This window comes from Cygnus atratus, chromosome 3, assembly GCF_013377495.2.
Source record: "Cygnus atratus isolate AKBS03 ecotype Queensland, Australia chromosome 3, CAtr_DNAZoo_HiC_assembly, whole genome shotgun sequence".
NCBI classification, from domain to species: Eukaryota; Metazoa; Chordata; class Aves; order Anseriformes; family Anatidae; genus Cygnus; species Cygnus atratus.
In genome coordinates, this window is record NC_066364.1 from 156,328 (window position 1) to 171,394 (window position 15,067).

The window sequence follows — 15,067 nt, forward strand, 5'->3', positions numbered from 1 at the left end:
TGAAGCCAGGACAATGCCCCATCCCTGGAAGTGTACAAGGCCAGGTTAGACGGGGCTGTGAGCAACCTGGTCTAGTGGAGTGCGTTCCTGCCCATGGCAAGGGGGTTGGAATTAGATGATCTTTAAGGTCCCTTCCAACCCAAACCATTCTATGATTTTGTGATTGCCCTGAGGTACAGAAAGAGGATGAGGGAGGTTCAATATTCATGTAAAAGGGATGGTTCACTTGTGCACGTGGTTTCTGCACATCTAACCTGCATCTGTTGTGAGACTTCAATGGCAGTATGTCTGCTAACGGACCCTTCAGGTTCCCACTTCGCTCTTTAACACAGAATGCTACAGAGGAGGCCATGGACATGTACCAGGAGCTGCACATGTGGGATGAGTGCATTGTAGTCGCGGAGGCCAAGGTACAGAATATAGCTTCACCAAACTGTGGTTTGGGCTTGCTTGGTAAGTCTCCTGGTTTGGAATCCAATGATGATCTAGGTGCTCTTCACCTGGCTTATCAGGACTTGATATCTGCTTGGAGAGGCTCCCAAAGAGACTCTGAGCCTGCCCTGAAGGTCCACCATCTGATTCGCTTCACTAAAAAGGGGAAGGTGCCATGCCATCAGACAGTCCAGAACACATCATAGAATCAGGAGGACAAGGCACAAGAATGGAGGCTTGGGTGTGGAGAGACTTAATTGCAGTGCTAAATAAGAATTGATGCCCCTAAGAAATAGCAAGTTCAGAGATCAGAAAGGCAGCTGTTAAGAATGGCAAAAGACATGGTTTGGGGATAAACAGATCTTTGGTCCAACACCAAATAGGTGCTTTTATTTTCTAGAGTACAGCATGATATGGCTAGAGGGCCAGTGTGCATCAGAGATGCAGTTCAGGAAGGATTATGGTAGCCAGACTTGCCCACAAGACAAGGCACAGGAATAAAACTAGTGTGTTCTTCATGATCATGCATCTGACAGTCAAGGAATAAAATAGCAGGGAATGTCTTAAGATGATAAAAGAGAAATGTAAAGGGAGGTTGCAGTGATGGTATTACAGACCTCAGTGAATAGTGAGGGAAAAAAGCTACTTCGGTTTAGGAATAGCCAGGGCTTCAGAAAACAATGGTTGATGCAGAGGTATACAGGACTCACATTGTGGTTCCTGCTAACTGCAGTTGCGTAGTATATTTGAGCAGGGAGAAGTCTGGTGTCATGAGCTGTTCAGAGCCTGCAGGAGGAATAGAACAATATTTTGCCTTTGCTCAGGTCAACCAGTGATCTCAACCAGTGATCAATTTCTCAACAGGGACACCCGATGCTGGATAAGCTACGTCGGGGTTACTACCAGTGGCTGCTGGACACCCAGCAAGAAGAGAAGGCTGGGGAGGTCCAAGAGGGACATGGAGACTACCTGGCAGCCATCAGCTTATACCTGCGGGCAGGGCTGCCAGCTAAGGCAGCACGGCTGGCCATGAGCAGGGATGAGCTCATGACCAATGGGGATGTCATCAACAGGATCTCAACAGCACTGATCAGAGGGGAACTGTATGAACAGGTGAGTGGTCCACCCCATCGGGCCTTCTTCCTTAGTAGTGTCAAAGCTCTTATCCTGTCCTTTGCTTCTCTGAGATACACGAGCATTGAGCAGGAATGTAGCAGGTATAATTCTTTGTCTCTATATCTGGTAACACAAGAAATTGGTAACTACTTATCATTAGGTGACCCTTTTAGAACAGTTTTTCATATAACGCATAACTATGCTAATATAAGAAAGCAATGCTGGGTCTGAGACCAGTATACAGTATGGTATCAGGGCCAACAGTCGCCTCTGCAGATGCTTGAGAAAGAAGTATAAAGAACAAAGAAGGCAAATATATGCTGATACTTCCCATAGTGTACTTTCATGGCTACTAGCAGTTCGCAGACTATACTGTACCTGAACTCAAATTTTTATTTTTATGTTTAATCTTGATGGATTTTGCTTCCATGAGCTTGTCAAATTATTATTTTAACCGTCTGTACTTTTGGATCTACAATGTTGACTGAGTTATCCAGTTCCACCTATGTGTTGTGTGAAAAAAGCACTTATTTTGCTTGCCTACTTTATGTGCTTTGCTTCAATTACATTTCTTCAGTCTTATTTAACCTTGGGCATTTTCTGACCATTTCATTTTCACCCTAGAGAAATTTGTGCTTTTCCAAACCTGTTACCTTTTCTTAAGCCTTCAGGTGAAAACGTAACTGTCGAACTCATAGCTGCAAGGTGGTTTTTGTTGTTTTCTGTTTGTTTGTTTGTTTTACCAAAAGTATGAATGGTCCAAAAGTGATGAGACAATTCATGAAGGTAGAATCTGTAAAAAGCCATTAAATATGATGATATGGTGGCATCATGACCTGAACTCAGGAAGCCTCTACAATGCAGATTGTTGGAGATAGATATAATAGATGAAAGGCTGGTGTATGCTTGTTCTGTTCTTGTAAACTTTACCTAGACATGTGCTTTAGCCACTGACCTTTCTTACATTATTGTGGTGGTTTCAAACTGATGGGCAGCTAATCTCCACCACACCTATTTTCTCATGCCTCCTCCTCAAAGGGAGAGGGGGAGAAAATACAGTAGAAAAAGGCTCAAGGGTTGAGATAAGGACAGGGGGTCACTCACCAATTACAATCACGGGCAAATCAGACTCTACGTAGGGAGAATATAATTTATTGCCTATTACTAACAGACTAGAGCAGTGAAGCACTAAAAGCAAACTAAAACCACCTTTCCCCCATCCACCTCCTCTACCTTCTCCCCCCAAGCAGTGCAGAGGAACAGGGAATGGGGGTTACGGTCAGTCCATAACATTTTGTCATCTGCCACTCCTTCGTCTTCATTCTCTTCCCCTGCTCCTGCAGAGGATCCCTTCCACAGGATGCAGTCATTCCCAAACTGATCCTACATGTGCTTCCCATAGACTGCAGTTCTTCAAGAATTGCTCCAATATGGGTCCATACTGTGGGGTTCCATCCTTCAGGAATGGACTGCTCCAGCATGGGTCCCCCATGGGCAGCAGCACCCACCAGATCACATGCTCCTGCACGGGCTACTCTCCATGGTCTGCAGTTTCAGCCAGGAGTCTGCTCCAGCAAGGGCTCTCCATGGGCTGCAGCCTCCTTCAGGCCATATTCACCTGTTCCACTGTGGGCTTCTCTATGGGCTGCAGCATGGAGATCTGCTCTGCCATGGTACGCCATGGGCTGCAGGGGGACAGCCTGCTCCACCATGGTCCTCTCCACGGCCACAAAGGAACTTCTGCTCTGGTGCTTGGAGTACCTCCTTCTTCACTGACCTTGGTGTCTGCAGTGTTGTTCCTCTCTACATTTTCTCACTCCTCTCTCCCAGATGCTGTTGCACAGATGGTTGTGGTTTTTTTTTTTTTTTTTTTTTTTTTTTTAATTTCTTCAGTGTGCTCTCATAGAGGTGCAACCAGCATCATTCATTGGCTCATTTTTGGCCAGCAGTGGGTCCCTCTTGGAGCCGGCTGGAACTGGCTCTTCTCAATCATGGGGCAGCTTCTGGACTCGTCTCACAGAGGCCACCCTTGTAGCACCCCCACTACTAAAACCTTGCCACCTAAAGCCAATGCAATTGTGTTTTAACTTTTGCAAACTCTGAGACATCCTACCCTGTTGGCTGCCACCCTACAGGAAAAAACCTTCTGCAAGAGACTGAGCTTTCCCCTTCCCTACTCTTGCCCAGGGCTCCTGTATGATCATTTGCATAGCAGAGCTCCTAGGGACCATGGTCATAGAAAAAGCTGTTGCTGCATCAGCCACTTTGCAGAGAGGAGAAGTTGTCTCAGAAATAGATCTTGTTAGTAGGTGGTACCCCAGATAAACCCTTGGGGTGTGGGGTTCAGCAGAGAGAACAATGATCTCAGCACATGCACTCTTTCCTGGAAGTCCCCTTTATTCCCATGGTCTTGGTTAGTGGGGAAGGCATAGCTGATGGAGAAGTCTGTGTGGCAAGGTCTATTCTGGCAAGACTGACAGCTCTGTACATGGGGGTGGTAGGGAGGATGCTGTGGGGAGACAGTGGCTCTGGAAACTGGCAGCTTGTGTTTGTCATTAGGCTGGAGACCTATTTGAGAAGGTTGGGAACCCACGGAAGGCTCTGGAGTGCTACTGCAAGGGCAGTGCCTTTCTGAAAGGTACTGTGCTAAATATGTTTCCAACACACACACCTTTTTCCCAGCAGAAGCCTGGGTATTCTGGCCTGTTGGCAGAACGAGCTATTGCCCTGGAGCTCAGAGTTGCCTAGTTGCTTTAAAGCTTCCACATACCGCCTCATTCAATGTATGTATTGTCACATAGTCGCATCTGCACACACAGCCCCGCAACAGGATCCTCTTCCCCAAGGCATTGATCATGCATGGGTTCCCCAAGGCATTGTACCAGCATGGGTTTGATCCAGATTGCTGGGTAGCCCATTGAAGCTGGAGCAGATTAGACGGGTCACCATCCCCCTCCTCCACACACACCCCCATCCAAGGCCCATGTTTGACACAGTTCTGCTTCCTTGATGGATTCAGCATAACAGCTATCATGTCCCCTTACAGCAGTGGAGTTGGCTCGCCTGGCATTTCCTGCAGAAGTTGTGAAGCTGGAGGAGGCATGGGGAGACCATCTGGTGCAGCAGAAACAGCTGGATGCTGCCATTAACCATTATATCGAAGCCAGGTGGGGGCATGTGATGGCTGTATAACCAGCAGCAGTATAACCTGGCAGGCTATGAAGTTGATACGGTTTGCTTAAGTCATCAGGGTAAAAAGCCTGAGTAAGCCCCTTTGACCCCACTTTGCCACTGCCCCTGGTGCTTATATGCAGTCTCTGCTGGCCCAGCCATGGATTCCTTACCATATTTCTCCCAGGGTCTGTCAGCCCTGATTACTCTTCCCCACTGTCCTAGTTCTTCACTCTTTCCCCTAGCTTTGCTGGTGTTCCAGACCTTTGGTCTCATGCCTCTTGTGGGCTGCTTTTTTCTCTGCTGTGAAGCTATTCAGGTCCTTCTTGCTCTACCCTGGGAAGAAGAATCAAGCAGCAGACCACTTTGGTCTCCCTGGCTTAGCTCAGCTGGAGCAGATGACTGATGGCTGTCTGTAAACAGTTACGTTTCTGATGCTAGGTGCTCCATTAAGGCCATTGAGGCAGCCTTGGGAGCCCGTCAGTGGAAGAAGGCCATCTACATTTTGGACTTGCAGGACAAACAAACAGCAGCCAAATATTATCCCAAGATTGCCCAGCACTATGCAGCGCTACAGGAGTATCAGGTGAGGCCACATCGTGCAATCATTGCTGCTCTATATCCCTTGGGACTGCTGGCCATGGTCATCTCTCCCACAGGTTGCAGAGGAACTGTACATCAAAGGAGACCAAACCAAGGATGCCATTGACATGTACACACAGGCTGGGCTCTGGGAACAAGCTCATAAGGTAAAGTCAGAAGCCAAAGCTTCTGTGGACCTCACCCCACTTTGTGAATTGTAATTCATCAGGAAGTGGCCTTGTGTGCCAACACTTGATCAACAAGCACTTATCCTAAACGATCAGTGTAGGGGCACCTGGCAGCTATTAGGAAATCAGTCTGTGGTATTCACAACCTATGTGTGTGCCCCACTTTACATCAGCAGTCCTATATGGTTCCACCTGTGACACAAATAGTACTCTCCAAGGGGCTTGGTCCTGTGTACTTTGATCACCGTGACAAATGACAACCAATTCTCTACAGAGCATATAGCATATACACCTGTTCGTAGTGGGAATAAGATTCATTTTCTCCTTATCTACTCTGTGTCAAGAAATTACTGTGCAGTGTGCTGTAGTTCATCCAACGTGTGTTTCTTTTGGCAGCTGGCAATCAAGTGTATGAGCCAGGAAGATGTATCTGTTCTCTACATAACCCAGGCCCAAGAGATGGAGAAGCAGGGCAAGTTCAAAGAAGCAGAGAGGTGAGCATCAACTCCCAGATCCCTTTCTATAGAGCTGCTCTCCAGCCTCTTGTGTCCCATTTTGTACATATATCTAGGGTTGTCCTGTCCCAGATGCAGAATCCAGCACTTGCTCTTGTTAAATTTCATGCGGTTGGTGATTGCTCAGCCCTCTAATTTGTCAAGATCTCTCTGCAAGGCCTCTCAGCCCTCATAGGAGACAACAGCTCCTCCCAATTTAGGGTCATATGCAGACATACTCAGTATACATTTGAGTCCTGCATCCAAGTCATTAAAAAGAACTGGCCCTAAAATGGAGCTAGTGACTGGCTGCCAGCCTGATGTAACATTTGAGCCTGACCAGTCAGCCAGTTGTTCACTCATCATATTATGTATTTGTCTTGCTGTATGCTAGACATTTTGTCCAGAAGGAAACTGTGAGAGACAGTATCAAAATCTATGCTGAAATCCAGAAAGATTACATCAACTGGCTTCCCTTGGTCAACTAGGTGGATAACATTGTCATAAAAGGAAATTAAGTTTGTTGAACAGTACTTTCCACTCCTGAACCCATGTTGGCGATGACCAGTTACTACGTTGCATTTCAAGTGTTTTCAATAACTCCCAGAATAATCTTCTCCAGACTTTTACAAGGCACTGAATTGAGACTGACAGGCCTGTAATTACCAGGTTCTTCTTTCTTGCCCTTCTTGGAAACTGGGACATTTGTCATCTTTCAGACAACTAGGACCTCTCAGATTCCCAAGACCATTGAAAAATAATTGTCTTGTGATGACATCAGCCAGCTCTTTGAGTAGCCTGGGCTGAATTCCGTCAGGCCCCGTAGACTTATATGCATCCAGTTGAAGCAGCAAATCCTGCACAAGTTTAGAGTTGTCTGGGAGTTTATCATTCCCGCAGTCACAGTCCTCCAGTCATGCCTTCTGATATTGTGCCCAGGATGCAGTCCCAGCTGGGCAGGATGCAGAGAGAATGCAGGCACTGGTCATGCCATCAGTTGAGTCATTCAAATGTGCTTGCATTCCCAGGCTGTATATCACTGTGGATGAACCTGATTTGGCCATCACTATGTACAAGAAGTGTAAGATGTATGATGAGATGGTTTGCTTGGTAGCCAGGTACCACAAGGACTTACTCAGTGATACACACCTACACCTGGGCAAGGTGAGTGTATCTCATGGCAGAGGATCAGCTAGGCCAAGTAGAGACAAGAGCGTCACTAATTTATTTCCTCAATTTGCAGGAGCTGGAGGCAGAGGGACGTTTACAGGAGGCTGAGTACCATTACCTAGAAGCTAAGGACTGGAAGGCCACAGTAAACATGTACAGAGTGAATGACATGTGGGAGGAAGCCTACAGGGTAATAAACACTTCACAGCTATCCCACCACACAGAGATCAGACTTTGCCTGCAGGATCCTGGTAGGAACTGCCCTGTCTATATTCACCACAAAATGTGAAGAATTGGCACACGCTATCTAGCTTCATAATGTGGTGCAGTACTGGATGCCCTCGTGCCACTGCTCTGCCTCTAACTGCTCTGCAGCATTGCACCCCAAAAGCAGGCCTTGACCCCCTAGCCACTCTGCAGCACTGCCTTCCTCCAGGTACTGCTCCACTACTAACCCCTGCGCAGTGTTCATAGAATTATAGAATGGTTTGGATTGGAAGGGACCTTAAAGATCATCCTTTCCAATCCCCCTGCCATGGAGAGGGACATCTTTCATTAGGTCAGGTTGCCCAAAGCCCCATTCAGCCTGATCTTGAACACTTCCAGCGGGTATCCACAGCTTCTCTGGGCAACCTGTTCCAGTTCCTCGTCACACTCATAGTGAAGAATTTATTCCTTATATCTGATCTAAATCTACTCTCTTTCAGTTTAAAACCATTACCCCTTGTTCAATCACTACATGCCCTTGTAAAAAGTCTATCTTTTTTATAAGTCCCCCTTTAAGTATTGAAAGGCTGCAATAAGGTCTCCCCAGAACCTTCTCTTCTCCAGCCTCCAGCCTTGTACCTCAGAGATACTGTTCTGTCACTCTGTATCAGCCCCTGCAACACTGCTTCCAAAAGAAATATGGGCTATGCTGAGGAGGCAGAAGCCTCTTCCTTTCTTACCATGTAAGCTTTTGTCTCACTCTCTCCAGTCCAGTGGAGCTACAAAAGGGTTCTTTAGGAGAGAACAATTGGTCTTGGTGCTCCCTCAAGAGAACAGGCTTTATATAGAAGGGGAGTCCTGGCTCAGCCTGCTGAAACAGAAATGGATGCATTGGGTTTTTCCACTTTCTTTGCTTTTGATAGGTGGCCAAGGCACATGGTGGGACAAACTCCTATAAGCACGTGGCCTATATGTGGGCAAAGAGCCTGGGTGGAGAGGCAGCTGTGAAACTCCTCAGTAAATTTGGACTTCTGGAGATGGCCATTGACCATGCAGCAGACAGTGGGTAAGCAGGTCTATCAACCCAGTGTTTCTCTCCCACCTGCTTGAGCCAAGAAAGATGGAATGGCCCAGGATAAATAATGTTATGCATGTGATAGCTGCAGGTCCAGGATATGGCATGTCTTCCCCCTGCTCTTCTCCTTGCCCCCACCCTGCAAGTCCTCACACTCTGTCCTCGGCACAGAGGAGTTAACAGAGAAGTCTTGTCCACCTGTTAGTCTCATGAATGTCAGGTCTGAGCAGGACAGGCAAAAGCAGTTTTCCTTTTAACCTGAGCAGGGATTTCTTGTTAGAGCTTCTGAACACAGGAGGAGATATTCCTCATGTCACCATAACTAACTGCTTGTCAGAATTGATTTGGACCCACTCTGCATCTGCCCAGCCATCTGTCTGCACTGTCATTCATACTGCTGCCTTCCCCCAGCTCTCCCACTTTACTGGGCTACTGGGAACCTCATGACCACCCTTTAGAGTTGAACCAAGGGGCTCTGGCGCTAATAGCAAGTGTGAAGGAACTGAATTTCCTTAATGGGGGGTGTAAAAGCTCCTAGTCTCTGGTCAGGGACAGGAATAATGGGTAGTGCCTATTCACTTGGGACCCTCCATCTTCACCTTTCTCCTCTCCCAATGTCTTGTGCTCTACTTGATATCTTGCTCTTGATGAAGGCATGCCCTCATAGCACACAGTCCTGCTATCACTCCATTTTCTCTTTCATTTTAGTGTCTTTGAATTTGCTTTTGAACTGGCCCGTCTCTCCATGAAGCAGAAGATGCCAGAGATACACTTAAAGTATGCCATGTTCCTAGAAGATGAGGTAATATTACCCCTTGGAATAGGTGGAAATTCCTTGGTCACTCAGATAATTGAACGGTTCTCCTTAAGGACTGCTGCAAAAGACACTTGTGGCTGCAGTCACTACCTGCCTCCACAGTTACAGCCCCAAGCTTCCACACATCTCTCTGTCTCATAAATTCACTCTGCCTCATGGTAAGTAGAGGAGCTCATGTGCTGGTATCAGGGGAGGATAGCACGCAAGCAAACTCTTTCATCTCTCCTAGGGCAAATTTGAGGAGGCTGAAGCAGAATTCATTAAAGCTGGAAAACCCAAAGAGGCAGTGCTGATGTATGTAGCCTTCTCCATTCTGGACTGCTGCATCTACTCTCCCTATATGGTGCTAGTAAGGTTGCTTCTCTAGCACCAGTCTGCTCCTTGCCGTCTCTTCTTATATCTCATGTTGATTCACCTAGGTTTGTGCATAACCAGAATTGGGATGCTGCACAACGTGTGGCTGAAGCTCATGACCCAGGCAGTGTGGCTGATGTGCTTGTGGGACAGGCACGTTTTGCCTTTGAGCAGAGAGAGTTCCAGAAAGCAGAGGCCTTCCTCCTGCGAGCACAGAAACCTGAGCTGGCAATAAAGTACTACAAGGTGAGTGTTGACTGTGGCAATATCACTGTCTTCCTCACTGCTTGAAAGCCCAATTTGTATGGAGGAGGAGTAAAATCCAGCTCCCAGTTCTCACTATCAGCTTAGTAGCCAAAGAGAAACATTTACTCAAGTGGTTACTAGTAAAAAATAAATCTGACCTGCTCTTATAAGACTGAACTGGTAAGAATTTCACAGCATACCTTAACTCTCAGAGGAAGTATCCTGCCAGAAGGCCATGAGCAGGCTTCAAGGATCATAGAATCATAGAATGGCTTGGGTTGGAAGGGACATTAAAGATCATCCAGTTCCAACCTTCCTGCCATAGGCAGTAACGCCACCCACCGTATCAGGTTACTCAGGGCTTCATCCATCCTAGCCTTGAACACCTCCAGGGATGGGACATCCACAACTTCTCCTAGCAATCTGCTCCAGTGCCTCACCACCCTCTGAGTGAAGAATTTCCTCCTAACATCTAATCTAAATCTCCCCTATTGTAGTTTAAAACCATTCCCCCTTGTCCTGTCATTATCTGACCGAGCAAAAAGTTGCTCTCCATTGTTTTATAAGCCCCCTTTAAGTACTGAAAAGCTGCAATGAGGTCTCCCTGGAGCCTGCTCTTCTTCAGGCTGAACATCCCCAGCTCTCTCAGCCTTTCTTCATAGGAGCCCTCTGGTCGTTGTCCGTGGCCCTCCTCCAGACCAATTCTAACAGATCCACCTCCTTTTTGTGCTGGGGGCCCCAGACCTGGATGCAGTACTCCAAGTGGGGGCTTGTAAGGGCAGAGTAGAGGGTGACAATCACCTCCCTAGACCTGCTGCCCACTTCTCTGTTGCTGCAGCCCAGGATGCAGTTGGTCTTCTGGGCTGCAAGTGCACTGCTGGCTCATGGCGAGCTTTTCATCCACCAGAACCCCCAAGTCCTTCTCTGCAGGGCTGCTCTCAATGAGCTCTTCCCCCAGTCTGTACTCATGTCCGGGATTGCCCTGACCCAGCTGCAGCACCTTGCACTTAGACTTATTGAACCTCATTAGGTTCACATGGGCCCACTTTTCTAGCCTGTCCAGGTCCCTTTGGATGGCATCCCTTCCTTCTATTGTATCAACTGCACCACTCACCTTGGTGTTGTCTGCAAACTTGCTGAGGCTGCACTCGATCCCACTGTCTCTGTCATTGATAAAGATATTAAACAGTACCAGCCCCAGGACAGACCCCTGAGGGACACTGCTTGTCACCAGTCTCCACCTGGACATAGAGCTATTGACAACCACTCTCCATGTGTAGCCTTCAAGCCAATTCCTTATCCACTGAATGGTCCACCCTTCAAACCCATCTCTCTCCAATTTGGAGATCAGGATGTTGTGTGGAACCATGTCAAAGGCCTTACAGAAGTCCAGGTAGATGACATCGGTCGATCTTCTCTTGTCAATTGATGCAGTCACTACATCACAGAAGGCCACCAGATTAGTCAGGCATAAATAATATAGCATGAGAGGGTGTATTTGGGGACTGTAAGTGTCCATTCCATAGAGGTAGCTAGGATGAATGCAAACTTTCCTCTGAGCTTGCCTGGGTGCATGAAAAGACATAGGTGCCATTTTGGCTGAGAAAAGAACTGGATGGTGCTTCTGTAGTTGTTTCCCCTAGTGGATCCTCTGGCAAGATGATGTGAGAGGCCAGATGTATGGTGATGCTAGAAGTGTGATGTGAACTGGTGAAAGTTTCTCCTCTCTGGTGTGCTTCTGCAGGAGGCTGACATGTGGAGTGAAGCCCTGCGGATCTGCAAGGAATATGTGCCTAGTCGACTAGAGGAGTTACAAGAAGAGTGTGGCAGAGAGGCTGCCAAGAAGGGCTCTGGGTAAGTAATGTTGTGCTCAGGCTGCAGGTAACAGATGGGTTGCTCTTCCCCTAAGCCATTGATCTGATGCCTTAAAGAGAGAGCCTGACTGCATCCCTGTCATCCAGCTTTTACCTTCTTGAGGACCCTAGGCTTCTTCCTCCATTGGTTTCCTAACCTCTTTCCTCCCTGTTCTGGGAGACTTCAGGGTTATTCTTATCATCCAAGGTCTCTTGGGTGTCTTCTTGCCATTTACAGATCTCACAGGTCTTCTGTACTGCCAGTTCATCTCCCCATGATCCTTATTCAATTCTCTCCTCAGCATTAGCTGTGTGCATTCCTTGACACAGCCCCCTCTCCCCTCTGAGGTCTCTGACTTAGCTCTGCTCTGCAGCTTCCTGCCCATGCATTACACACTCTCTACAGGATGTGCATGGCAGTATCACAGTCCTGCTCACAGCCTGCGTTCCTCCTTACAGAGGAACAGAAGGACTGCTGGAGCAAGCACGGGAGTGGGAGCAGGCTGGGGAATATGCCAGGGCAGTGGACTGCTATCTGAAGGTGCGGATTTCCAACAACAGTGTCCTGATGGAGAAGTGTTTGCTGAAGGTATGATTTCCTTCATCGGCTCTAGTATCTGGGAGGCCTCCCACAACCTGAAGGGCACAAGAGAGGATTTGCATGCCCCAGTGACTGTAGGGACTGAAAGCATTTAATGACCATCCTCTTAAGCCCATGATGGACTGTCCACTTTTCCTGTGCTGTGCTGACATCCTTGCTCTGGCACCACTTTCAGCAGCTGCCAATATCTTTATGCCCATATCTCCCTGCACTGAAAAACTAGACTTTATGACTTAGACATTGGCTGGACAAGTGCCCTATCTTCTCATGGACCATGTCCATCAACCTTTGAGTTGTGTTCTTGTTCATACTTTTCATTAGTACCTTGTCCTTTTACCAACCTCAGTAATGATTATGTTCTTGTCTAATCATCTCCCATGTGTAAAAGTAGCTGGACTTTGCTTCTCTGAGTTGCTGAAGTGGACTGTCTTTTTTCCTCCTCTTCCCCACATATTTCAAGTGCTCCTGACAGTCAGTCTTTTAGCTGGGACTGAGCTCTTTCCAGTTCCATCCCTCTCTCAAACTGCTCTTATCACTCATGTTCCTGACAATTTCTCTTCACAGGCTGCTGAGTTGGCCATTAAGTTCTTGGGTCAGTCACAGAGCATGGAGGTCACACGGACTGTGGCTCCTCAGCTGGTGGCCATGAAGAAATACAGTTCGGTGAGAGCTGGCACCTGCTCCTAAGGAAGAAATAGGAAGGGAGAGCTGTATCCAAGGGGAGGAGGCCAAGTCACATGCTGGGGTGATGGGTGGGTGGCCTGATCCAGCATCAGGCAGTGCTGAGTCCTCAGAGAATAGGAAGGAGGGGAAGGGATCAAGTCCTGGAATGGTGTGAGAGACCCGGGCCTTGGAAGGAGGCAGGAAAAAGAAGGGGAGTATCTTTTCACAGAATCACAGAATTGTGGGGTTGGAAGGGACCTCAAGAGATCGTCGGGTCCAGCCCCTCTGCCAAAGCAGGTTCTCTAGAGCAGGTTGCCTAGGTAGGCGTCCAGACGGGCCTTGAATATCTGCAGAGAAGGAGACTCCACAACCTCCCTGGGCAGCCTGTTCAAAAAGGCTTTTGGGAAGAGACTTTCAGTTGCTGCTATGTGCTGGGCATTTCCAACAGCTCCAGCTCCAGCTTGGGCTACAAGGTGCCTTTGGGGTTTTGTTCCACATGGGACTGTCTCTGGCCTTGCAGGCAGCCGAGCTCTACCTCAACTTGGACCTCATCCGAGAAGCTATTGATGCCTTCATTGAAGGGGAAGAATGGAGTAAAGCCAAGCGCGTGGCCAAGGAATTGGACCCCAGGTATGTGCGGAACTTCTCAGATGAGACTCTTCCATCTCCCTCTCTCATCCCAAGATAATCCCTTGCCCTGTCTTGTCCTGCTTCCCCCAGGTTTTCTTGATTTTCCCCACAGTGATCTTCCCAGGCTTGACAGGGGACATTCACCACAGCTGCCCTTCCCAATATCCCCCATCCAGTGTACCCATGACACTCTTCTATTGCCCCATTACCATACATCCCATGGAAATCTTAATCCCCTTTTGTCATATCCCTATCTCTCCTTTCCTTGTTCTATTCCTTTGCATACACTTCTTCCTGAAAAGGCCTGTGATACCTTTCTCTCCTCACGTGTATTTCTGCCCAGACTCTTCCCCCTTCTACCTAAGCACCCAGCAGCAGACATGAAAAATGTGGCACAGCTGTAAGTTCTCTTTAGCCCAAAGAAGACAAAGTTGAATCTGCACTGATGCAAGGAACTATTAATCTGCTGTCTATTAAAATTATTTCTGCCCAGTAGGTCAGAGGAGTACGTGGACCAGCGTTACAAGGAGTATTTAAAGAACCAAGGAAAGGTAGATTCGGTATGTATTTGGGATGTTCCACAAGCTATGGAGTCATGTCAGGATGCTGGGACATAGGTCCTTGGGGCCTTCCTCATGGGGCTTTTGCCTGAAAATGTCCATAGGTGAGGATTCTATATATGCCTGAGTCATGGTTTCTGCATACCAGATGGGTCACATTGGATCTTTGAGAGTAGTGAGGCACTGGAACAGGTTGCCCAGAGAAGGTGTGGATGCCCCATCCCTGGAAGTGTCTAAGACTGGGTTGGGTGGGGCTTTGAGCAACGTGGTCAAGATGAAGGTGTCCCTGCCCATGGTGGGGGGGTTGAGGGGTTGGAATTAGATTATCTATAAGGTCCCTTCCAACTCAAACCATTCTATGATTTTATGATTCTGTGATTCTATGATTCTGTGATCTTTGCTTCCAAAGAGAGGGAGGGACTGTGGGTGTTTGAAGAAAAGACGTAGGTGAATAGGAAGCCTTGCCTGCACAGTGAGTTTATGGTTGTTTCCATCCTCAGCTGGTGGGAATAGATGTCATGGCTGCTTTGGATATGTATGCAGAGCAGGAGCAATGGGAGAAGTGTCTGGAGGTTGCAGCTAAGCAGGTGAGTACCTGTGCGAGCCCTCAGTAGACAGACTTAGTGCCCTGGTTCGCTGAAGCAGGGTCATCAGGAATGGGTGGGCAGAGGCAAAGCAGCCTGTTTTGTGAGGACCACGGGGAGTCACTGCAGCAGCTGAAAGAACACCTCTCTGCTGTCCCCATCATAGCCAAGCACACCTATTAATGAAGCATTAGAAATCAGAAGCACATTGTGTTTCAATTTTGTGATTGATGGAACATAGAAAAAAAAAGCTAAATGAGTTGTTTGGGCTGAAAGGAATAGGTATTAAGGAAACAGAGAGATATGTAAAAGAAAGCCTTTTTT

At 47.7% G+C, this 15,067-nt stretch overlaps 1 protein-coding gene across 7 annotated transcripts in view; it reads left to right on the forward strand.

Moving 5' to 3' along the window:
* Positions 1–15,067, forward strand: part of IFT172 (intraflagellar transport 172) — a 43,194-nt gene that overhangs the window by 20,016 nt on the left and 8,111 nt on the right. For 3 of the 7 annotated variants that reach the window (XM_035568221.2, XM_035568226.2, XM_035568228.2), the window contains 19 exons: positions 333–410; positions 1,297–1,545; positions 4,108–4,186; positions 4,595–4,715; positions 5,161–5,305; positions 5,379–5,468; positions 5,886–5,983; positions 7,012–7,147; positions 7,227–7,343; positions 8,284–8,426; positions 9,144–9,237; positions 9,482–9,546; positions 9,672–9,852; positions 11,597–11,706; positions 12,165–12,294; positions 12,871–12,969; positions 13,490–13,599; positions 14,093–14,159; positions 14,660–14,746. In XM_035568221.2, the coding sequence (XP_035424114.1) occupies positions 333–410; positions 1,297–1,545; positions 4,108–4,186; positions 4,595–4,715; positions 5,161–5,305; positions 5,379–5,468; positions 5,886–5,983; positions 7,012–7,147; positions 7,227–7,343; positions 8,284–8,426; positions 9,144–9,237; positions 9,482–9,546; positions 9,672–9,852; positions 11,597–11,706; positions 12,165–12,294; positions 12,871–12,969; positions 13,490–13,599; positions 14,093–14,159; positions 14,660–14,746 (2,199 nt within the window). The remainder of the gene's footprint in view (positions 1–332; positions 411–1,296; positions 1,546–4,107; positions 4,187–4,594; positions 4,716–5,160; positions 5,306–5,378; positions 5,469–5,885; positions 5,984–7,011; positions 7,148–7,226; positions 7,344–8,283; positions 8,427–9,143; positions 9,238–9,481; positions 9,547–9,671; positions 9,853–11,596; positions 11,707–12,164; positions 12,295–12,870; positions 12,970–13,489; positions 13,600–14,092; positions 14,160–14,659; positions 14,747–15,067) is intronic. The other 4 variants (XM_035568222.2, XM_035568227.2, XM_035568225.2 and 1 more) reach the window with 3 other exon arrangements.